We start from the raw sequence: 26531 nt of genomic DNA, 5'->3' as shown, positions 1-26531 counted from the left end.
AAAAACGTCATATCTGTGCATGTCATCTCCTCGGCTTCCAATTTGCAGATAATGTTCCCATATTAGCGAAAAGGGAACCAACCTTCTATCCAGAGCTGGACTTTTCTAGAGAAAACGCTCCAAAGTACCTTTAGCAGTGAAGTCTAAACAGCTCCAAAGTGGAATACCTATATTGTTGGCTTGAGCGCTCCAAGTTTAAAGAAAAGGCCACTTGCCTTATATCTTAGTAGCCTGGCTTGCGTTCCAGTTAGAATGTGGGGCATCTGACATTTTTATTGCTCCCTGTATTTCTTTATATTTCCTGACCTAGAGTAGGACTAGGTAGGCAATTGAAAAGTAAAGTCCTCTCTAGGCGAACGAAAATCATACTCTACAAGTCACTTATCGTACCCATCCTGCTATATGGGGCAGAAGCATGGACCATGACAACAGCAGATGAAGCGGCTTTGGGAGTGTTCGAGAGAAAAGTTCTTCGAAAGATTTATGGACCTCTACGCGTTGGCGATGGCGAGTACCGAAGAAGATTTAATGATGAGCTGTACGAGCTATACGCAGACATCAACATAGTCCAGCGAATTAAAACGCAGGGGCTGCGCTGGCTAGGCCATGTTATGCGAATGAAAGATGATGCTCCGGCCAAGAAAGTGTTTCTATCGGAACCCGGCTATGGAAGCAGAGGTAGAGGGCGGCCCCCACTCCGTTGGAAGGACCAGGTGGAAAACGATTTAAACTCCCTTGGTGTGACCAATTGGCGCCGGTTGGTGGAGCGAAGGAGCGACTGGCGCGCCTTGTTGGACGGTCATAACCGTTTAGACGGTTAAGCGCCAATTAAGTAAGTAAGTAAGAGTGATCTGCAAATTTTTATAAATCAAGATAGCTTCTGCTTGAAATACGATACAATACGACGGAGGTTTGAATAACGTATACTCCTAGGAGACTCCGGCCCCCATAACTGATTTTGTCTTCGAACCAATACGATGGAGGTTTAAAAAACGTATAGTCGCAACTTATTTTGTAATCGAACAGTTATCAACCGGCTAAAATACAGGCCAAGACTCGTAGCTTGCAAGAGAGTTCATCCAACAACGTGTCCGAACACTCGCCAGCACAAGGTATACATTTTGTCTGCCTTTGATGGGATATTTCTTCATTACATCCTCGCAGACCCTGCCCAAATATATCCACATTGTTTTGCAACTGTCGGGAGGAATGTTACCATACGCGTGCCTGCTGCCCAGTACCGCATGAGTGATATGGTCTACAGTCACCTCGTAAAAGCCTGAGTGGTTATGACATAGAGATTGTCAGCGTTTCAGCCAAAGGCATATGCCTTTTGGATCCACACTAGGTGTTTTCCTGAGGCTTTTTTAAGAGGCAAGTGCTTTTGCTTCATAGATCTTACAGCTGTTCTCGTCCTTTTCCCCCTAACTTTGGCTTCTAGCTGGTGGTGTGAGCCCTGTAATCCTCTGCTAGGGAAGTCTTTATTTGTCGGCAGATCGCCGCTCGCGTTGAGGTCTGGCGGAGAGATATTATTTTTAATCTTTTTCGCCTCGGGCTGGATATAGCGTTTGACACCTCTTTGAGCCACCCGTTCTCCCACAAAAAGGTTCGAGCTGGTCTCTTTGTGCTGCTAAACACTTTTGTTCACAATGCCTATGGAGAGATGATGTCTGGGCATTGCTCGCCGAGCTGGTTTTTCCACAAGAGATTTGGTCTTTTCAGGTTCACTTGGCGTTGATGTTTGCTTTAGTGGTTAGCCAACCCACTGTTTGCAAACGACCGAATAGGTTTTAGCTGATGCCGCAAAGGCTTTCTCGGAACCTTTAATGTGTGGAAGCCATTGGAGCTGGTTCAATGTTAAGCCCAGAAGCGGTATGTTCATTATACTTGATTCAGTTTCATTTATTATTATCTCGATTCCGCTACTGCTAACACAACCTAAGAAAGCAGATTTCACATTTGACTGTATGAAGCAATGATAGTAAAAAAATGCATGTGGGTCACGTACAGGGCAACATGATGTCTGATGATCTATCACGGCGAGAATCGGCTCTTGCGGAAGGAGAACCTCTAAGCACTGTGACAAAACAAGGCTCGCTCCAATCAGCGCTGGCGAGGGAGGGAGACTAATAAGGCAGATGAATTTTCGTTAAGAATCTTTCCACGGCCCCCACAGGATAATAGACTGTTGGGGCTCATGCGGGATTGAACACAATTCCTCGTCGAATGGAAAAAACGAAGAGTCTTGGGAAACCACTTTTCAGGAAGCTTACCTCGATTATGCTCGCAGACAGTTTCTCAAATATATAAACGTAAGGGGATGGATATAGTAGGACGGGATACCCATGGGGCTTGTGTACATTGCTTTTACATTGGTTAGTTCACCTGCTGTGGTTTCAAAATAGCGCATTAGCTCTTATTGAAGCCCAAGGAGACATGAACTAACTAACTAACCAACCAACGACACCATGCTGAACGAAAGCATTAAGGATTAAAGGACTATGCTGACCAGGTGATAGCTTGTACTCGATAGCTAAGCCTCTCTTCAGCTAAACTAACGCTAGTCTGATGCCTGCTCCTATGGAGCATCGAAATAAGTAAGCAGTCAGTTCAACTTTATTATTTTCCTTTACACAGACTACTGTTAGCGCTAGTTACGTGTCGGATGAGGGGGCAGTGTAACACTTCCTTCTAAATTGGGTAACGTGGCCTTCGTTTCTTGAAAGTGGAACGCAAAATACACTACCAGGCAAAGAAAAATATCAACGCATTTTACATGTCCTTATGTCCTGCTCACTTAAACTTGTCTACGCCCCTGAAACTTTGTACACTATCCAGTTCTATTTCCTTGTCTTCTACACTTTATATCCTTATGTGAGTTTTAATTAGATCGCAGTAACCGACGGCCACCGTCATGATGACATCACCTCGTGCGCACTTTATCATTACCCTTGAAGGGGGATTAGAATAGCAAAATCCAGGTTAGGGCGAAACGGATATAGAAATAACTACTTAGATAATTCAACAAACAGCAGCTTCAACCAATGCTGCCAACATTCCTAATTCTAGATATCGGTATACTCGATTATACGGCTCAAGTGCAATCCACTCGGTTGTCAGCCATTGAAAAGAAGCTTTTGCACATGTATAGCCTCTTCAGTGGCATAAATTGACTGGCGACATTCGTATTATTGAAGTACTCAGGTGTTGGACGCATAAATAGTTCGTAGGAAATTCAAGTATGCGCCTAGGTAAAGTTTAAATCGCACTTAAGTGTTTTGTGCATTGGAGTGCACAGGGGCATATATAAGTTTATCAGAATTCGTTAGTTGTATTACAAGCGCTTGAGGAAGATTAATTTTACCTTGATATAAAAATTTCTAATCAATAAGTCTACTTGCTTATGTAAATAAATGCGCAGTTATATTTTTATACTCAGCTGAGCAGAGCTCACAGAGTATATTAACTTTGTTGGCATAACGGTAATCCGTAACGGCATAAACTAATCGAGATAGATATAGACTTCTATATATCAAAATGATCGGGGTGAAAGAAGAAATTCATTTAGCCATGTCCGTCCGTCTGTTAACACGATAACTTGAGTAAATTTTGAGGTATCTTGAAGAAATTTGGTATGTAGGTTCCTGGGTGCTCATCTCAGATCGCTAATTAAAATGAACGAAATCGGCCTACAACCACGCCCACTTTTTCGATATCGAAAATATCGAAAAACCGAAAAAGTGCGATAATTCATTACCAAAGATAGCTAAAGCGGTGAAACTTGGTAGGTGCGTTGAACTTATGACGCAAAATAGAAAACTATAAAAATTTTGAACAACGGGCGTGGCACTGCCCACTTTTAAAAGAAGGTAATTTAAAAGTTTTGCAAGCTGTAATTTGGCAGTCGTTGAAGATATCATGATGAAATTTGGTAGGCACGTTACTCCTATTACTATATATGTGCTGAATAAAAATTTGCGAAATCGGAGGACGAACACGCCCACTTTAAAAAAAAAAATTTTTTTAAGTCAAATTTTAACAAAAAATGTAATATCTTCATAGCATAAAAGTAAATTATGTCAACATTCGACTCCAGTAATGATATGGTGCAACAAAATACAAAGATAAAAGAAAATTTCAAAATGGGCGTAACTCCGCCCTTTTTCATTTAATTCGTCTAGAATACTTTTAATGCTATAAGTCGAACAAAAATTTACCAATCCTTGTGAAATTTGGTAGGGGCATAGACTCTATGACAATAACTGTTTTCTGTGAAAAAGGGCGGAATCGGTTTGAAGCCGCGCCCAGGTTTATACACAGTCGACCGTCCGTCCTTCCGCTCGGCCGTTAACACGATAACTTGAGCAAAAATCGATATATCTTTACTAAACGTAGTTTAATTACTTACCTGAACTCACCTTATCTTGGTATACAAAATGGCCGAACTTCGACTATGACCACGCCCACTTTTTCGATATCAAAAATTACGAAAAATGAAAAAAAATGCCATAATTCTGTACGAAATATGAAAAAAGAGATGAAACATGGTAATTGGATTCGTTTGTTGACGCAAAATATAACTTTAGAAAAAACTTTGTGAAATGGGTGTGACACCTACCATATTAAGTAGAAGAAAATGAAAAAGTTCTGCAGGGCGAAATCAAAAGCCCTTGGTATCTTGGCAGGAATACTGTTCGTGGTATGACATATATAAATAAATTAGCGGTACCCGAAGATATCCTGGGTCACCCTGGTCCTCATTTTGGTCGATATCTCGAAAACGCCTTCACATATACAACTAAGGGCTACTCCCTTTTAAAACCCTCATTAATACTTTTAATTTGATACCCATATCGTACAAACACATTCTAGAGTCACCCCTAGTACACCCTTATTGTGATATCTCCAAAAGGCGTCCACTTATAGAACTAAGGCCCACTACGCTTTAAATAATCATTAACACCTTTCATTTGATACACATGTCATACACACACATTCCAGGGTTACCCTAGGTTCATTTTGCTAAATGGTGATTTTCCCTTATTTTGTCTCCAAAACTCTCAGCTGAGGATGTAATGTTCGGTTACACCCGAACTTAGCCTTCCTTACTTGTTTTATTTTCAAGTTGTTAGTCTTTATTTAATTGCCTATTATTTCTCTATCTATTTAGTTCATTTAGTGACTCATTATTACACGGACTCTTTCCTGACAATTTTTTACAATCTAAGTCCTCAATACATAATCCTTCCAAAGACTTTACTCGACTCGGCGCCACGTATGCTTGCCCCTCCTCGAACTCTAATCTATTTTGATGTCACTTCTATAGGACTGTATGTAATGTTTATTCCAAATATGAACCAAATCGGACCGCAAATACCAGTATTTTTTATCTCGATCCTTGCCCCACCTGGCGGCGATTTTTTCATATGTCGCTTTCTATTCATGTATATAATATGTGTTCTAAATATAAGCCTAATCAGAGTACAAATACAATTTTTTTGTATATCTAGATCCTTGCGCCACCTGGCGTTCAAATCGGACCACAAGTACGATTTTTTGAAATATTTCGATCCATGCGCCACCTATCGGAGTTTTTTCTTATTATTGCTTTGTCATCGGGTTCTAAACTATATTCAGAGCGTCAATCGGAAGTTACTTAAATTTCACTTAGAAAATTCTGTTCGTTACACAGAGTCAGGCTAAATAAAACCGTTTAAAAATATGGAGCCCTATATCGAACCTAAATGACTTGGACCATATGTTCCCTTATCGTTGACCCATATTTCTTTGAATGAATTGGCGACTTAATATTTTTTTTTTCCATAGATGTATCTAAAAATTTTTTGCAATTTTTAATATTGCGTTTAAAATGAACATAACCTCGTACCATACGAAAACTAACACTTTTTGATGAGAAAATAAATTAGTCTGCATTCGTTCCCATATGGGTACAAAGGGAATTGGTCCTATCGTTCCCGCTCTGGTATAAATGGATACAATTACTCTCTTCATAGGACATGCTCAATAAAAATGGAACAGTTCAACGCATGCAAACAGATCAAAACTGGCTTTAGTCGCATACCCCTTTGCGACTCAACCCGCACTCATCCCAGACTAATCGCATTTTTTGTGCAGGGTAAATACAAGCAATACGGCGGCCGCCGTGGTGTGATGGTAGCGTGCTCCGCCTACCACACCGTATGCCCTGGGTTCGCACCTCGGGCAAAGCAACATCAAAATTTTAGAAATAAGGTTTTTAAATTAGAAGAAATTTTTTCTAAACGGGGCCACCCCTCGGCAGTGTTTGGCAAGCGCTCCGGATGTATTTCTGCCATGAAAGAGCTCTCAGTGAAAACCCATCTGCCTGGCAGATGCCGTTCGGAGTCGGCTTAAAACATGTAGGTCATGTCCGGCCAATTTGTAGGGAAAATCAAGAGGAGCACGACGCAAATTGGAAGAGAAGCTTGGCCTTAGATCTCTTCGGAGGTTATCGCGCCTTATATTTATTTATTTAAATACAAGTTTGGAAAATTTCACACTCAACACAATGAGGCCATTGGCAAAAACTCTTGTGATAATCAATGCATTTGCCACCAGATGTACTTCAACATGTAGCACTTTACACATGTACTTGAGTAAACGCCCCCTCACTCGCTTTAGGCAAGATAAGCTAAGAGCTAAGAGTAGTTAAACTGATAAGAAAATTATTAAATAAGAAACACTTGTTGATTTCTATGTCATTCTAGTGCTCATACTCATGATTACATGGGTAAAGAAGAGCCTAGAAGGTATTATTCATATTCATACAAACATACACTAAATAGTATTATTTAAATAATATTGTGCACTTTACAGCGTACCCTTACTTTTGTCATTTGTGGGAGCATCTTGCAGCAGCAGCAGCAGTGGCTATCGAACTGTCACTATCTTTATTCCCAAGTGACTTTGTCATCACTACTGAATATATTCAGTTGGTGTACCGGGAATTATTTCGTTGGAAATTTTAATATGCGTTTTTAATCAATTTTTGTTTTGTGGGTGTTATGGTTCATGTCAATTCGTTTTATCTTAATCGTTTGCATCGTAATGTGTCGTTGAAAGGATCGACATTTAAATTGAGAGGGGCGTACGTTCAAGATAAGTTTCTGGTTTCATACTCACACTTCAATGTATTGTTCTTATACCTCCCATGAACATGAAGTGCTCCACTCAAATGATCGGACAACTAACATGGAAATAGTTCAGAAACATTTGGCCAAACTGGATCGTCCCATGACAAAAACACCTACGAGATATCACCATTGGGGATAAGATAAATGTGATATCTTCGGCATAGGCATCAAAATGACAAATAGAATGAATCACCTGATTTTTAAAGTGACTATCATGGACTCAACCTGTATCTTTTTCTATCAGCCGCTGAAGATAGCCGGCCGTATGGCCCGCCATATTGAGCCTCCTATCAAAACGCTGAAAAGTAGCCTTCTTCAACATCCTGTCAGGCAGTTGATATCACACTTGTTTTGTCCACAGTGTATATTACCGTTTTCTCTTCTGGTCGGGCATGATTTTTTTATTTCTTGGGCAATTTAATATTTAAAAATCAATCTCCGAGCAAAATAAAATAAAACAAGTAAGGAAGGCTAAGTTCGGGTGTAACCGAACATCACATACTCAGCTGCAAAATTACAGCTTGCAAAACTTTTAAGTTACCTTCTTTTAAAAGTGGGCGGTGCCACGCCCATTATCTAAAATTTTACTAATTTTCTATTCTGCGTCATAAGGTTAACCCACCTACCGAGTTTCATCGCTTCATCCGTCTTTGATAATGAATTATCGCATTTTTTTCCTTTTTTTGAATTTTTCGATATCGAAAAAGTGGGCGTGGTTATGGTCCGATTTCGTTCATTTTAAGTAGCGGTCTGACATGAGTGCCCAGGAACTTGTATACCAAGTTTCATTAAGATACCTCAAAATTTACTCAAGTTATCGTGTTCACGGACAGATGGACGGACGGGCATGGCTAAATGAATTTCTTTTTTCGCCCAGATCATTTTGATATATAGAAGTCTGTATCTATCTCCATTAGTTTATGCCATTACGGGGTTAGGTTGGGTTAGGTGGTAGCTGCCCTGATAAGGATAGCTCACTTGGATAACACGAAGGTCCGTTGTGATACAACACACACCAAAAATAACGGTGACTTAGATCTAGCTACTTAGAGAATCGTTGGGTAGCATAGATAAAGCTCCGAATGATACCGATCTCAACTTTGGATAAATCCTCGGGAGATCCCAGTGAGTCGCAACCGAAGTACTTTCGCCTAGTTCTGGCAAAATTTGGGCAATCAAGCATAAATAGATTTGGTGATTCCACCTCATCATCCTCCATACAGCTGCAGCAGGATGGAGTTTCCATTATATTGAGACGTACCGCATGGATACCCTTGGGACAGTGCCCTGTCAAAACCTCAATGACCATTGATAGGTGAGCCTTAGTGAACCCAATTATTTCAGCAGACCTCCTGCCATCCACTTTCGGCCAGAAAGATCTTGCTACCCTGCAAGACGTGGTGTTCACCCAACGTTTGCTGAGCTCACTCTAGGCCCAGCTATGGAGGAGCAATCCACAGGTGGCCAGCGGGATGCCGAAATTCCTATAGCCATCTTCATCCGGTTCAGTTGTACCGATGCGGGCTAAGAGATCCGCTTGACAGTTACCCGGGATATCACTATGGCCCGGGACCCAGATAATCTTAATTGTAAAATAATTCGATGCAATCGCAAGCGAGGTCAGGCACTCCCAGACCAACCTCGATCGCACTGTAGTTGAGCTCAAGGCCTTGATAGCCGCTTGGCTATAGAGTAGATGTTAAATTCCCTAACCGTAGTAGCACTGGATAGCATTCCATCCACCGCATCCTTAATCGCAGCAACTTCCGCTTGGAATACACTGCAGTGATCAGCCAACTTAAACTTGCGGCTTACATTTAGCTCTTGGCAAACCCCCCCCCCCCCCCCCCCACTAACCTTTCCGTCCAGCTTCGACCCATCCGTGAACAAGTTAACCGGTCCCATGCCCCAGATAATTCCTCTTCACCACTCCTCTCTCGGTGGAATAACTGGGGTGAAGGTTGTATAGGGAGCAGTTATCGGTATATAATAGTCCGTTCTGTCCGGGATAAAGTCGAAACTGGTAAGAAGGCTAGAGTGTCCGCAGCCAGAAAGGCGATATCCCATATCACGAAGCCTGACCAACGACCTTGCCGCGGCCGCCTTTCCCGCAATATCTACTGGGTATATGTTCAGCATGACGTTCAGTGCCAAAGTAGGTGTTGTTCTGAGAGCGCCAATGATACCGATCAGCGCCGTCCGGACATTAACATTTTGGAGGTGCTCGCCGTTTCCAGTGCTTTCCACCAGACCAGCACCCCATATAGCAGAATCGGTTTGACCACCATCTCATAAAGCCAGTGTACTACTCCTGGCGAGAGTCCCCATATCTATCCGATAGCCCCTCTGCAGCAGTACAAGGCAATGGCGACCTTCCTGGCCCGATCTTCCACATTGGGTCTCCAGGACAGTTCCATGTCCAAAACGATCCCCAAATATTTAACCCTATCAGAAAGTACCAACGGTACCCCTCCAATCGAGGGAGTTCTGAAATCGGGTATCTTATATCTCCTGGTAAAAAGAACCAATTCCGTTACGGGATACCGTTATGCGAACAAAATTAATATACTCTGTGAGCTCTGCTCAGCTGAGTATAAAAACAAACGACAACAACAGAGTAAAATATTCAAATATGTTTTTGTTTGAGAAATAACATGTATATGGGGTATTCCATCCCATTTCGTCCAATTTTGAACCCGACCCCTTTAGAATTGGCTGAAAATTTTTCTTCTTTTTCTAGCTTACGAAAGGCGTTTTTCAGAAGTTTTTCAAATTTTTTCATCCAACTCAAAAAAAGTTATGAATTTTTCAAAATGCTATAACTTTTTCAAAAATTGACCGTTTGGGATCTTTTTTTTTGTTAATTTGTTTTTAAATGTACTTTTCGGAAAAAATTCAAAAAAATTTTTAAAGTTTTTTTTTTAATTTTTCAGTTTTTCGAGTTTTTTCGAATTTCGCCATTTTTTTTTTCTCATAAAAAACTTCAATCAATTCTGCAATCATCCCCACTAATCCCGGAGTGGGCCGATTTTTTTTTATATTTTTTTTTATTTAATTGAAAAAAAAAATTTCAAAAATTAAAATTTTTTTTATCAATTTTATTTATATAACAAAAAAATGTAAGAAAATGATTTTTAAGTATTCTTTTCTTTATATATTATGGTAATCTACGATTAAAATAACCAGGATTAATGACTTACACAGTAAACATGTAAGTTTTCTAAAAATAAAGTAACAAATTATGAATTATGAATACTTAAAAATCATATTCTTAAATTTGTTTGTTATATAAATAAAAAAAATATAAAAAAATCGGCCCACTACGGGATTAGTGGGGATGACTGCAGAATTGATTGAAGTTTTTATGAGAAAAAAAAATGGCGAAATTCGAAAAATCTCGAAAAACTGAAAAATTAAAAAAAAAAACTAAAAATTTTCTTGTATTTTTTCCGAAAAGTACATTTAAAAACAAATTTTTAGAAAAACAAAGATCCCAAACGGTCAGTTTTTGAAAAAGTTATAGTATTTTGAAAACAAAAGCGGTGTTTTTTTTTAAATTCATAACTTTTTTTGAGTTGGATAAAAAAATTTGAAAAACGTCTTTCGTAAGCTAGAAAAAGAAGAAAAACTTTCAGCCAATTCTAAAGGGGTCGGGTTCAAAATTGGTCGAAATGGGATGGAATACCCCATATGTATGTGTTATCACGAGCTCTATCATATAATGGAATTTTTGCTGGTTTAGTCCGTTATTTATCTTTTTGTTTATTGCTCTAAGCGCGGTTGTTGTTGTTGTAACGTTTAAGAAATTCCCCGACGGTTTTGAGGAGTCCTTTGCCGGATATAGATACGCTACGTTCCGGTAACAATCACCATTAAACCATCTCGGGAACAATTTGGCCACATTGAACCTCCTAGGCCATCCCGCCCTTCACGCGATACACAACCCCTTGACTGATTTGTGTATTTTTGTCGCCTCTTACGATAGGCATACCTGCCGCGGGTATATTCTAAGCCGCCTACACCGCTGGGGTAGCTCTAAGCGCGGTGATGTTGCTATATATTTTGCGCAAGCCATGCCGATATATGGCTTAGCGAAGATTGGTAGTTAACTGAGGAAGCAGGACGGTTTCCAATGTCTCCGCTACTGACGAACGGAGTGATATCGGCCCATATAACTCGCCTTCATTAGCTGGTTTTCCAGGCTTTAATAGTAGAATTATCCTTGCCATTTTGAATTGTTCGGGAATAATAAAAGACTTCAATGAAAGGTTGAAACCGTGCAGCAGGTAGCTACACTCTCAGCGCTAAGGTGTATCAGCATTGGCATGGCTATATCGTCTGGGCCTATTGATTTAGAACGTTTGGCATTCTTAATGGCTACTTCAACCTCTGTGGGGGTGATGGTAATGGCTGGCAAGGCGCGTTGGTGTTTATGTGCTCGTGTATTTGCACAGCGTCTAGCTTTCTCTACTGAAGGATAGATTACCAAATTTAAATTTTTGATGGCGCACGCCTCTTGATATATATTAAAAAATTCGAATAACAAGAAGGCTCTTAAATCCACTGTTGCTACCAATAATTACAATTATTTCTTAGAAACTAATTAAACATAATTAAATCTCTACATACACAATCTATTAATATTCATAAGTAATTAAACTTGATCTCCGTCTAGAATTTATCGAATTTTCGATTACTGTGGCCGGTCTTTCGGTACTAGTCGGAGTGGTGTTGCTCCAATATCGAAATGTGTCATCATCCGGTGTGCTGTGTAACGATACCCAACGTAATGTAACATCACCACGTATAGAAATTGTATCCACCGTTTCTGGTCTCATATGATATTTAAATTCGAGCAAAAATTGGCCATTCAAATAAATCCGATATGCATCCTCTACACAAACAATAGCCATACCAAATTGTTTACCAGGTAAAAACTCGGTTTCAATATCCGAACATTCTTCGGGCGACCACCCATCATTATACCAGGCGCAACGTACTATTTTAGCTTTTGAGATATTTTCATTTTTATTTACAAATCTTGGTGACAAATGTAATGCTACAATGGGATGTGGCCAAATGTACAGGTCTTTTTGTAAATTTATATAAAATGCAGTTGGTAATAATTTAACACGCCCCTCGATTTTCAAAAAACGTCCAGGTTTCATTGCATTTCTTGGAAATGCAGCTAAATATGGTGCTGGAATTTCATCAGGCCATCTTAGTACTCTTGCTACGAGACTACGGCTCCATTTTTTACGGCCACCGGTCTCATATTTAGCAATTCGATTAGCGCTTGAACTATCGCTCATTTCACTACTAACAATTATTTCAATATTATTAATACGTGTAAATAGTTCTGGATATGTTTGAACTTCCATTTGTTGAATAAATATATTGGTAACTTGACCTTTCACTATAACCTTTCTTATTAATTTATATGACATATAATGTAGGTAGGATGCAAAATGATAACCATTTATCGATATTAAAAAAGCTGTGTTCGTTATTAGTACTTGTATGATGAAATCTTGTCCACGGTGTAGTGTAAATGGTAATGATGAGGCACTCTCACCGCTTTTCCAAAGTTTCTTTAATCGTGTATTGCGCAAGAGGTAATTTTGTGGTAAACGCGCATTGAGAAGTAAGGCTATATCGTTGTCCTCATTGTTCACCAAGAAAGCGATAACAAATCTGAAAGAAAGAAAGAATGATACATGCAAATTTTGTTTGGAAGTTTGGATCATCTTGTGCTTATAGCGTTTCTTTTTGAGAAAGGAAGGCGATTGTAGAGTAACAGCTAAAAATTGTTTCCGAGATTTAAACCTAAATGAGGACGCATGGGTTATCCCAGAACATGGCCGTCCGTATGTCCGTAAACACGATAACTTGAGTAAATTTTTAGGTATCTTGAGTCAATGAAATTTGGTATGTGAGTTCCTGGGCACGCATCTCAGATCGCTATTTAAAATGAACGAAATCGTTCTATAACCACGCCCACTTTTTCGATATTGAAAATTTCGAAAAACGGAAAAAGTGCGATAATTCATTACCAAAGACGGATAAAGCGATGAAACGGCGGATTCACCTTATGACGCAGAAATGAAAATTAGTAAAATTTTGGACAATGGACGTGGCACCGCTCACTTTTAAAAGAAGGTAATTTAAAAGTTTTGCAAGCTGTAATTTGGCAGCTGAATATGTAATGTTCGGTTGAATCCGAACTTAGCCTTCCTTACTTGTTTTCAATTAACAATAATAATCTCCTGCGAGCAGCTGAAGCAGGGGATTGTTGAAATCAACATTCCTTCGTTCCGAAAAAAAAGACCAATGAGTTCGAAGAGTTCGATGTAGACAATTGCAGATGCAGTGCAGAGCATGGATGAAAATAATTTGCTTCTGAAAGTCTGTAGTTCTTTTTGAATCCAATCATCTCGAGCAGAGCAGACAGAAAGCAGAAAGCAAGTGCTGTTCATCTTATAGGAAAGGGTTTTAATAAGTGTGCTATCGACGAGGTTTATCTTATATATAAAATTCTCGTGTCACAGTGTTTGTGGTTGAACTCCTTTGAAACGGCTCGACCGATTCTCACAAAATTTTGTAAGCATATTTAGTAGGCTTGAAAATCGGATCTTATCTATTTTTAATATCCCAAAATGGTAAGAGTGGTCCCACCCCTTAACTTTTTTTTTAGACAAATTGTTTTTTTTTTTTTTTGTTTGAAACAGCATTCAAAAATACATGCAACACTCTTAGATTGGGATTAGGACTGGGACATAAGGGATCGAGAAGAATAAATGAATTAGAGGAAAAACGAGGGAAGGAGAAGATACTGAGCAAGATATATAGCTAAACGAAGATAGAGAAAGGCGGATAAATTGAGCGGGGAGGGGAAGGAGAGGGAACTAGGGAAACGGATAGAAAATACGGAGAGGGAGAAAGTGACGCAGAGATAGAGTGAATAAAAGAATCATGAGAAGGGGAGGGAGAGAAAGAGGTAAACATTTCTTTAGTTAGGTCAAAACAGCGTCCGCCGGGTCCGCTACTAAGAGTTATAGATTTGTAATTGAAGTGTTACAAATTCGCCATCGACGCCAACGGTTATCAATGAGTTTTCGATTTTTTAACGACGAGTTATGGGTTTGTTTTCGAAAATGTATCAACTTATCGAAAAGTTAGCGATATGCAATCAAATAGCTATCAAAAAGTTATCGATTGGCAATGGGAGTGTCCGAAATTTGTTACAGGCGTGTTATATTTATTTATTTGTAATGAGAAAGGTATCGATTTAGTATCGAAAAGTTATCGATATTTTATCAATAATGTATGGATTAACTGTCGAAAAATTTATCGGTTTGTTATCGGAGTGTTACCAATTGATTATCGGTGTGTTATCGATTTGTTATGGACGACTCGTCGGTCCGTTATTTAGCAGATACGAATAATATCGAAAAGTTATCGATATTTTATAAATAATGTATCGATTAACCATCGAAAAATGTATCGATTTGTTACCGGAGTGTTACCAATTGATTACCGGTGTGTTATCGATTTGTTATCGACGACTCATCTGTCCGTATACGGATAATATCGAAAAGTTATCGATATTTTATCAATAATGTATCGATTAACTATCGAAAAATCTATCGATTTTTATCGGAGTTTTACCAATTGATTATCAATGTGTTATCGATTTATTATCGACGACTCATCGGTCTGTTATTTAGCAGATACGGTTATAACTTAAATACAAAATCGATGAAACATTTTCGATAAGAAGCCTATAAGAAATCATTAAGTCGATGGCTCTGCGATAAAAAGCCAAAACAAACCGATAACTCGACGATAATAACTCGCTTCCATAATTAAACAATGACTTGTCGGTATCGGGCGAGTTCTATTTTCTAGACGTATGTACGCCTGTATGTTAACTCCTCGAATTTCACGTGTACTTGGTACTTCAGCCTCTCCTTTTGCATTCACACAGCAACTTTCTTTTTTATCAATCTTTCGTCAACTCACACGTTAGGAAGTTTAGGAACAAATGTTGCCTTGTGTGCATGCATTTTAAGGATCTTGCGTTTACATACTGTTCGCAGGTTAATAAAACAGTTCCACTTATAATGAAGCAAACGCCTTCTTTTAATTCTCCAAGTTCATCACATTCATATACATTTTGCATATGTTTCAGCGCATAATCTTCGTTCTAAGTTTAGGAAAGGCAATTGATAAGTTTTTGCTGTGAAAAATTTGTTTTCTTAAATGATTTACCATAAAAAGTGGGGAAGTATGTGTTTTACTTTGCTTAATTCCCATTATCTTTCAGACCAACTAATAGACACATACGCTTGGACTTACATATCAGGTAATATCGTTTCGGTGTTTGGTCATCTTATTCCGAGTAAGTTAAATTTTATTAACAATTGTATAAATACGTTTAAATGCTAATAGTTCTTATATATTTTAAACATTTTTATTCAAAATACACAAAATAAACTTTGGGAGAGTAAATAAAAATTATAAAAGTCAGAAATTCCAAAAACAGAAAGGGGAAATTTCATGTACAGTGTTTCACACATATTTTCGTACGGCATAAAGCTCAACATAGGTAAACTGCAGTTTTGCATACCTCATAGCATTGTAAATTTTACCAAGTAGCGCAACTACCAGCTGATCGGTGAAAATTCGCACATTCACACGCACAGTTCTCGACTCAGTTTCAAAACAAAACTTTAGATTATTTAATTCAAATTTTAAAGTGAGATAATCCTAACAAATTTATGTATACAGAATATATATGACGTTTTTGTTGTTATTAAAACAATAGTTTTATTTATATTAAAGCTTTTATCATTTTTTTTTTTTAACTTTGAAAAATCTCCGAACACCATTCCTTCATTATATGACATTCGACTGCCTAGTCCACTGCCTTCCACTCCATTCGCAACATAACCTCTACTTAAGCTGCCAAACTATATAGTAAACAATGCCTCATAGCTTCGTTTGCACCATAGTTGATAAAGTTGAACAATATTAGCACTTTGTTATAGTTAAAGGGAGTTATTCAGTGGACGCCACTGATGACCTGATATGAAACTTCTCGCTCCCTGAGAGCACGTGAAAATGTGCATTTTTTATAACGTTGGCCATAGATGCCATCATGCTCAAAATCAAATTTGGGCATTTCAGAAAAACTTTGGGGTAATTTAGATGGTAAAGGTTTAATTTATGATTTTCACCGAAAATTTACTCAAGATTGTCAAATGGAATATCAAAAAACTCGAATTTTTGTCAGTATTACAAATCCGAAAAAATAACTCTTTTTCACCCGTGGAAAATGTATCAGTGACAACACCTTTCATCGAAGGGCTGCACACGAAACGGGGTTTGGTAGCAACTTTCGATTGGTGAAAAAGTCAGCTTCTTAGTCTTCGCATTGATGTAAATGGATGCATAAAGGCCATATTTTTGTGGAGCGTTGCGACATTCCATTTTTGAGAGCTGAGATAAATTTTAGGTATACGTATAGGTTAACGCAACATGTTTAATTAACAGCCTTTTGCGGACGACAACGCAGATACTTCACCAAGTGATATAATTTTGTAATTTCTTATACATTTTTTGCGTTTTTTACTGTATGTGTATATACATATGTATGTACATAAACGTTTTGGTCGCATCAAAGTGAAAAAAGGGACTAGCCGCTTATTGTTATCTTATGGCGGTGCCAGAGCAACAAAGCAAAGCAACGCAATTGAAATATATTATTTCATATTTTTTCACTTATCTACCACAAAATATTTCTACAAAACTTTACCTTTTTTATAAATTTTAATAAGTTTTTATTAGCTTACTTGCTTATTTATTTGAAAATAATGAAACCGAACGGATTTCTTGGAGAATTTCTTTTGCGTATTTTAGGCAACCCTATAGCCATCTGATTTCAAGCCCCTTTCTTGGAAACGAATGAACTTTTGTTTACAATTGAATGGACAGGCAGCTGATTTCAAGCCCCATTCCTGGAAACGAATTGAGATAGAATGAATGTTTCGTATCAGGTCATCAGTGGTGGACGCACCGAACTTGTTGCAGCATGTATACCGATATTATAGGACGACGGTGCTTCCATATATCCGTCCCCCAAATAAACAAGGAAGCGGTCGTACAAATCAACTTCCAACAGAGTAAAGTGGTGTCGAGTTCACTCCTCTTCAGGGTGCGAACAGAGTGAGCGCTGATGCCGAGCGGGGCCGAGCCGAGCGTATTGACGCTTATTTGCATGCGAGAAGAAAATTGTATATAACACAGTGAATGCGAGCGCTGAAATTCTTTTTATTCCATGTGTTTTGCTTTTATGTCGTTTAAGAGGTAGTTACACACGAACGTACGTACCAAAAACGTGTCAGCTGACACGACCTATCTTATGAGCAGTGTTGCTAGGTGTTGAAAAAAAAGAACCTAGATTGGCAAAAAAAAAGGTTAGAAAAGGCTAAATTTAGAAAAAAAAGAAGCTAAAAAAGGGCCAGAAATTTTTTTGGTTAATTCATTAAATTTTTTTTATATTTTAGTTTACACATTTGTAAATAAAAACTTATAAACATAACTTAAACCTAACTTCTTGTTTCAAAACATATCAGGAATTACTTTAAATGATTGCATATGTGTATATACATAAAAAAAATATTACAAACTAATTATTTATATAAAATATTCCCCGTCTGAAGAATCAGAAGAGCTTAAGTCTGCGTATAAAGATTGGCTATTTACCATAGACACATTTAGATAAGCGTTTTAACGAGCATCTAATATTAAGCAGCGCATTAAGCATTTTAATTTTTAGTTTGTTCCTTAATTTAGTTTTCAGAATTTTCATGGCACTAAAAATGCTTTCAACCTCCGCGTTACTGAGTGGTAATACTAAAAAACTAAATATGAATTGGACAAGTTCTAAAAAAGGAGGTCTAATGATTGTTTAAAATTTTGTTGAATTATCCTAAAATTATTATATAAAATTGGAGGTTACAAATAAATAAACTAGAAATTCTTATTCAGTATTTGTTTCTGCCATTTGCACAATGAAAAATTGTAATTCCAAAAGTTGATGTTTGCATAAGCATGCATGCAAACTGGACAATGGCAACAGTGCTTTGCTATAAACAAGACACACACAAATATGTTATGTACATGTACACAGTCGCACACATTGATTTCTACGGGCTTGAGGGTTCAGTTGAGCAGAGCTCACAGAGTATATTAACTTTGATTGGATAACGTTTGGTTGTACAGGTATAAAGGAATCGAGATAGATATAGACTTCCATATATCAAAATCATCAGGATCGAAAAAAAATTGGATTGAGCCATGTCCGTCCGTCCGTTCGTCCGTTAACACGATAACTTGAGTAAATTTTGAGGTATCTTGATGAAATTTAGTATGTAGGTTCCATGTCAGATCGCTATTTAAAATGAACGATATCGGACCATAACCACGCCCACTTTTTCGATATCGAAAATTTCGAAAAACCGAAAAAGTGCGATAATTTATTACTAAAAACGGATAAAGCGATGAAACTTGGTAGGTGAGTTGATCTTATGACGCAGAATAGAAAATTAGTAAAATTTTGGACAATGGGCGTGGCACCGCCCACTTTTAGAAGAAGGTAATTTAAAACTTTTGCAAGCTGTAATTTGGCAGTCGTTCAAGATATCATGATGAAATTTGGCAGAAACGTTACTCCTTTTACTATATGTATGCTTGATAAAAATCAGCAAAATCGGAGAACGACCACGCCCACTTAAAAAAATTTTTATATCTTTACAGTATATAAGTAAATTATGTCAAAATTCAACCCCAGTAATGATATGGTGCAACAACATACAAAAATAAAAGAAAATTTCAAAATGGGCGTGGCTCCGCCCTTTTTTATTTAAATTGTCTAGGATACATATAATGCCATAAGTCGAACAAAAATTTACCAATCCTTGTGAAATTTGGTAGGGGCTTAGATTCTAGGACGATAACTTATTTCTGTGAAAAAGGGTGAAATCGGTTGAAGCCATGCCCAGTGTTTATACACAGAAGACCGTTTGTCCTTCCGCTCGGCCGTTAACAAGATAACTTGAGCAAAAATCTATATATCTTTACTAAACTCAGTTCACGTACTTATCTGAACTCACTTTGTATTGGTATAAAAAATTGCTGAAATCCGACTATGACCACGCCCATTTTTTCGATATCGAAAATTACGAAAAATAAAAAAATGCCATAATTCTATACCAAATACGAAAAAAGGGATGAAACATGGTAATTGGATTGGTTTATTGACGAAAAATATAACTTTAGAAAAAAACTTTGTAAAATGGGTGTGACACCTACCATATTAAGTAGAAGAAAATGAAAAAGTTCTGCAGGGCGAAATCAAAAGCCCTTGGAAACTTGGCAGGAATACTGTTCGTGGTATTACATATAGAAATAAATTAGCGGTACCCGACGGATGATGGTCTGGGTCACCCTGGTCCACATTTTGGTCGATATCTGGAAAACTCCTTTACATATACAACTACCACAATCCCTTTTAAAACCCTCATTAATACCTTTAATTTGATACCCATATCGTAAAAACATATTCTAGAGTCACCCCTGGTCCACCTTTATGGCGATATTTCGAAACGGCGTCCACCTATAGAACTAAGGCCCACTCCCTTTTAAAAGACTCATTAACCCCTTTCATTTGATACCCATATCGTACAAACAAATTCTAGAGTCAGCCCTGGTCCACCTTTATGGCGATATCCCTAAATGGCGTCCACCTATAGAACAATGGCCCACTCCCTCATAAAATACTCATTAATACCTTTCATTTGATACACATGTCATACAAACACATTCCAGGGTTACCCTCGGTTCATTTTCCTACATGGTTATTTTCCCTTATGTTGTCACCATAGCTCTCAGCTGAGTATGTAATATTCGGTTACACCCGAACTTAACCTTCCTTACTTGTTTATTTTTAAACCATTAAAAAACATGACTGCACGCTAAAAAGCAAACATCAACAATGCAAAAAAGCGCGCAAAACGCTTTGAAACTGTTTTCGCACTCATCGGCTTTGCCCTCTGCTCTTGTCCATGGCGCAACGATACAAGATGGCAGCATGGAACAGCTGATTACAAACTTTTTTTATTTGATTTGATACATCAACTTCCGGCGCAGTACGATTTTGACATTTGTCCATCGAATTTACAAAAACAAAGTACATGGAATTTTTATTTATGTTTGTAGGTATGTCACCATGCTGCCACCTGTATCATTCCGCTATGCTCTTGTCGGCATTCCCTGTGTTAAACACAAGCTTATTTGTATTGACTTGTATGTAATCAGATTTATCGCGCTGACAATCTCGACTCGGCTTTCAGCGCCCACTCTGTTCGCACCCTTACTATTGAGGAGCAGTGTTGCCATTTTATCGTTTTTGAAGCTTTTTTTCTCTATTTAGCGTGAAAAATTGCTTTTTACCTTTAAGCTTCTTGTTTGCTTTTTTTCTTTTAGAAATTTTGTAGATCTTTTTTAGCAAATTTAAATAAACAGTTTGGTGTAGATTGAATTTTAAGAATATTGAATGAATTTGGGCAGGATTGTAAAAATGTTAGGGCTTAAGCACAGATAACGCTAGCGTTATGGTAGGCAAAAACAGGGGTAGGGGTAATAACTTCATTAAAACAACATCAACCTGAAATCATTTTAGTTCCGTGAGTTTGCCATTCGATTCAAATGGTTGTTTTATCTGCTTCGAAACTACTTCCGAGCGAAATTTAATTTTTATTTCAGGGGCATGTAACTGGTTTTCTAAGTCCGCACGTAGACAAAACGCTACACAATGCTATAGTTATGCTGTCATAAACGATGGTCTGGAACCATTGCGAATTGCATCTATGCAAACCTGCCAGCAGTTTTCAGATAATTTTATCGTCTGTCGCCAGTAAGCAACTAATTCGATACGTTTTGCAGTTACTAAGGCACGGTTTTTCAGTACCAGTTCAACTTAGTTTGTCAGTTAAACTACGCTTAAACTTATTCACTTATTCTGCAATTTTCCAGTCTACTTCAACTGATATTTAAGCAGAGCATAAGCGCCCGTGTCGCAAGGTTATACTCTAGTTAGCCTATCAGTTATTTACGGTCGTTCACAATGGCGTCGAATATACTCAACAAGCATTTAGGCTGGAGAATCATTAAAGGTAATGTTGATACCTAGCATACTTCTGAAATCTTAAGAATTGCTTCGAAACAGTGGCTAAATTTGAGAACCATAGCGTTGTTAACAGAAAAGGGGCTTTTTATAAAGCAAAAAATGCTGTTACTTAAGCTGAAAAAAAGATAGTTTCCCAAATTGTACTCAAGTGTGATTCTTTAATACGACTCAAATGTGATATTCCAATACTACAGTTTTTTTACGAAAATAAAATATGATAATTTATTTTTAATTTACATATAACTCTTTATTACTGCTATCAACAAGGTGGTTATTTCTCGCATTAAACAGCTGTTGGCTTTGGTGGTACCACGATGGAGAAGACATCATGTTTTTTCCACCTCAACTCGGTTGCCAATATAGGATATCAACTGGAGAAATGTATTGGATATTCCTTTTCCAAAATCTCTCAAAGGTTCTAGCATAATTTGAGAATGACGTTGAATATCAACTGGAGAACTATAAATTTTACAAAACTTCTCAAAGCTTGGATAGGGATTGAAGAATGATGTTGGATATAAACTTGAGAAATACCCGATTTAGGAATAATTAGATAATGATGTTGGCTATTAGCTCCAGCACTAGACATATATTTCTGCAGAAATATGTTTTTCATGTTTGTTGTGTATTTGTATGATTTTTAATAATCGGGGATTGCCCATATTGCTTTTTTTTTTAAATGTATGAAAACATTTATTTGAAGCAATTTTTTAATTTTATAATTTATTTAATAATTTGGGAAAAATTTAAACAACGTGACATCAGGACGGACAAGGCGACAGCTGTTTCGATTATACCTTGTAAATCTCTTCAAAGCCTTTTCTCCCGGAGTGGGAGTCGAACTCGCACCCCTACGATAGTTGAAAATGGTTGTAAACGCATTCAGCTACGTCATGCCTGTTGTGAAGTCTTTCCCAATTGCCTTCTTTTTGCATATTTTAATCTTTTACGCATTGCATACTTCGTATGCAATTATGTGTTAAAGCTATGCTTGGTACGGCGGTTTTCAAAGAAACTTTGGTTTTGTTGCTGTTTTCGTTCTATTTATAGAACTACAACGAATTAACCAATTTTGTCTGTTTGTATGATTTTTAATAATCGGGGATTGCCCATATTGCTTTTTTTTAAATGTATGAAAACATTTATTTGAAGCAATTTTTTAATTTTATAATTTATTTAATAATTTGGGAAAAATTTAAACAACGTGACATCAGGACGGACAAGGCGACAGCTGTTTCGATTATACCTTGTAAATCTCTTCAAAGCCTTTTCTCCCGGGAGTGGGAGTCGAACTCGCACCCCTACGATAGTTGAAAATGGTTGTAAACGCATTCAGCTACGTCATGCCTGTTGTGAAGTCTTTCCCAATTGCCTTCTTTTTGCATATTTTAATCTTTTACACATTGCATACTTCGTATGCAATAAGACTTCACAACAGGCATGACGTAGCTGAATGCGTTTGCAACCATTTTCAACTATCGTAGGGGTGCGAGTTGGACTCCCACTCCCGGGAGAAAAGGCTTTGAAGAGATTTACAAGGTATAATCGAAACAGCTGTCGCCTTGTCCGTCCTGATGTCACGTTGTTTAAATTTTTCCCAAATTATTAAATAAATTATAAATTATCTAGTTAATAAAAAACCAACGTCTCAGTACAAAAACGCCTTAAACTGTAGCTGAAAAACTGATATGTAGTGTTATGGAACCTTTGACAAGCACACTTACTCTGGGTTGACAATTGTTTCGCAGTTGTACCAAGTTTACCTGGTGGCACGAAGAAGATGATCGGCGTCTGCCCCTGTGCGTCTAGCTGTCCCGGAGCTTCAGCCACTTATGTGGGTTCGTTGACCAAACGACCGACCAAACCACCAGTTACGACAAACTCAAGGCCTAACAAGAAAAAATTTACGCACACGTAAGGGTTAAGGAATTTCTTACCTCATCACTCAATATGATCGTTGATTAACCTTTTTAGAAAGCGACACAACACTTTGTCTTTTGCCTATCGGTTCTTCTACCAATTACTTACCGCTCTTATCCCACCCAACCATGACTTCTCAGATGTTAATGAGATGTCCCAATGTAAAGCAACAACAACAATGAATTTCAGACCATTCTTACAAACTTAACAATTCATGCTTTATTTAATAAAAGACTAATCAATTAAAAAGAAAAAGATCAGAATTTGATTTCATACTAAATTTAGTACTAAAGAAAAAAAGTACTATTTTTACTATTATGTTTAAGTCCGAACATCTATAGGAACGGCATGGAATCGGAACGACTTTTGAATAACAAGCCTACTAGGTATGTGATAATTCAAATTAATAATCTACAAAATTGCTATACTGCGAATTTGTTTCATGTCACTTCGTTTTTATATTATTATTTTTAGATTCCACCCTTCACTCTCCCAATACTACTTACATTTGTCTCTTTCTAACTATTCTTTTATTTTTTTTTTATATGTACTTATATAATTTTTTTCTCTTGGTACATAATTTTAGAATATGGACATTTTTCTTTTTTCTTTCTTTATATATATATATATATTTTAAAGTGCGCAAACTTATAATTTAAAAGTTATTTGTTGTCAAAGTTGGCAAATTTAGCAAATTTCTATAGCACTTTAAATTACAATTTACACATCTCTCAAAACCTTAATCCACATACACATCTATACAAATTGGCAACGATAAACTTAAATTGCATTTTATTTAGATTTCACATTTTTTTTTTTTGTTTTTTTGCCTCTTTTCAGCAATCAATCAAATAGATTTTTAGGAAAATGTAATAATTAAAAAAAACGACAATGCATATGCGCCCAAAATTTAGGGTATTGAAGTGAGATAAGAAAATGTATGCAATTTTTAAGCTAAATCACTGTTTTTAAGTGGGATTGCAAATTTCGCACAAATGGGTCGAACCCAAAGCCAGGAAATTCCTGTTCAGGATACCACAGATCCTCATCTTCACTCGCACTTAATTTGGAAGCCCTTTCAGGAACCAGGAACACTGCAACCCGGAAATCTGCAACTCAGGAGCACCGCAACCAGGAACACCCGTGCAATTTAATTTTAATTCGAACCGAATTACGCGATTATTTTATTTTATTAATCTTTAGCAAAAAGAACTTAGTAAACTTATCTACTTTCCATCAGTCGACATGACTTTTTCGATCGCAACCAAAAAATATTTGCCCGAGAGTATACCTCCACTGCCAACTTTTTCCAGCCAAAAAACTCCCCGCTATCCTAAATCCGAGGCTTTTATAGGCACGGAAAAACAAGTAAAAAAAAGGTGGCATGATGCGAAACAGAGATAATTAAATAGGGATGGAGATAGATATTTATATAGGTTTGTCCTTTTTTAGTTGTTTTATAGGACATTATCTGACGGTAACTTGTGTTTTAACCCTTGCATTCCTTAACATCTTTTCCGTGGTACCACCCTATCTTACCATGTATGTCTTGCAATTGATACATGGAGTTTCCTTTTGTGGCGAGAACTGTAGCTTTTACAAAAACGGGTGCTAGCTTGGCGTTAAACTTATTTGCTTTGTCGCTCAGAACGAAATTGCGCCGATATACATTTTCACCTACACTGAAAGGTTTTACTCTGCTTCGGAAGTTGTAGCGTTGAGCTGATTTCTCATAAGCGTTTTGTATGTTCTTGGCCAACTCAGTACGCACGAGTCGGAGTTTGTCTATGCGGTCTATTACAGTAGTTCAACTGAAGTTCAAATTTAACGAGAGTTTAGGGAAAATTAATTTAAGACCACGTTTGTACATGCCTATATCTACAGTGCATCATTTTTATTTTTCCCACTTTTTACAGAAACATATCCGCAAATAACTGTAAAGCTGGACTTTTATTTCATTTGGATATTTTGTCCTTAAAAAATAAAAGTCCTGATTCAACTTTTATTTTCGAACCTATGTATAAAACAAGATTATGGATGTTATAATATATTTCGGGCTAAAAAATTAAAAGTCCGGCAACTTTTTCTCTGAAGAACGTTTGCTATAAAAGCAGAGCTGGTGAAAGATTGAATCAATTGAGTGTGCATTCTCTCAGCATTCTTTTCAAAATTTGTGATTTTTTGGTTGCATATTATAAATCTCCATTTCTGAATGGCTTAAAATACTTTAACTCAAAGCTAAATTGTGTGTGTTATTGATTGGTAAAATATAATTCAATATAGAGTGTGAATGTAGGAACCATTCCCACTCTTTATTGAATGTAAACTTGGAATGAATGCACACTTTTTTACCATTCAATACTAATTTTCTTATATCAGAGTTGATATTTTTATACTTCAGTAGCTATACAGGTATGTTAAAGGAATGCTTTCTTTTAAAGGTTATAAATCTATGTGATCAAATATGTAATTTTTTAATCGAAATGGCGTATGTTCCGTCTAGCGTCCCATCATGTTCGTTTCCATGAACATGCATGTATTTTTGACAGTTCATGTACGCTGTGCCATTGTGGCCAGACGATGATCCCTGTACTAAGCAAAATATGTATTTGTATATCAAATACTCAATTTTGTAAATGTTATTGAGGTATCACAATGAAAACCATTTAATTATGATAAAAAAGAGAAAATCGCCCGACATTTAAACACGTCATGAAATATTTCATGTGGTAATCAAATGTAATTGCAATCTGAGGTAAATTTAGGGGAATATAACATTAAAGCTGTTATGACGCTTATAAAAAATTAACAAAGTTTAGAATATATCAACAGCAAAACCATATTAAAAAGAATTAACTTTAATTAAGAAAAGCTTTTCAAAATTTTCGTCAGAAAGGGATCCACGCGCGGCGCATTCAATATAGTTGCTGCTGAAAACAATCTCTCTACTGATTGTGATGAGGGCAAAGGAGTATTAAATTTCATATAGCACTTTTTCAGCTCTGGATACTTATAAAGCATTTCTTTACTAGCGCTGGGATCTGCAATATAATTGGAATATTCATTTTCGGCTTTATTGATTATCAAACTTCCGGATGCAACAGCTTCATCTATGAATTTTTTGAAAACTTTAAAATATTTAATGTGATATATGATTAAACTAAAATTTTAATTACTTCTGTTTCCAA

The 26531-nt window shown here is 37.1% G+C and overlaps 1 protein-coding gene across 2 annotated transcripts; it reads right to left on the bottom strand.

Annotated features, from left to right (window-relative positions):
- Positions 1 to 11662: 11662 nt before the first annotated feature.
- On the bottom strand, positions 11663 to 15730 carry LOC137240861 (galectin-8-like). Of its 2 annotated transcripts, none has more exons than XM_067767770.1 (3): positions 15444 to 15730; positions 15263 to 15378; positions 11663 to 12866 (listed from the first exon to the last, which is right to left on the bottom strand). In XM_067767770.1, exons 1-3 carry the CDS (start codon positions 15486 to 15488, stop codon positions 11810 to 11812), a joined length of 1218 nt encoding a protein of 405 aa, XP_067623871.1. In that variant the 5' UTR covers positions 15489 to 15730; the 3' UTR covers positions 11663 to 11809. The 2 variants fall into 2 exon arrangements, with proteins under 2 accessions (XP_067623871.1, XP_067623872.1); XM_067767771.1 differs by having other exon boundaries at positions 15195 to 15378; positions 15444 to 15472.
- Between the last annotated feature and the right edge of the window lie 10801 nt (positions 15731 to 26531).

This window comes from Eurosta solidaginis, chromosome 2 (assembly GCF_040869045.1).
Source record: "Eurosta solidaginis isolate ZX-2024a chromosome 2, ASM4086904v1, whole genome shotgun sequence".
NCBI classification, from domain to species: Eukaryota; Metazoa; Arthropoda; class Insecta; order Diptera; family Tephritidae; genus Eurosta; species Eurosta solidaginis.
Note: the sequence above shows the minus strand (reverse complement) of the source record. Positions and strands in the feature narration are given on the sequence as shown.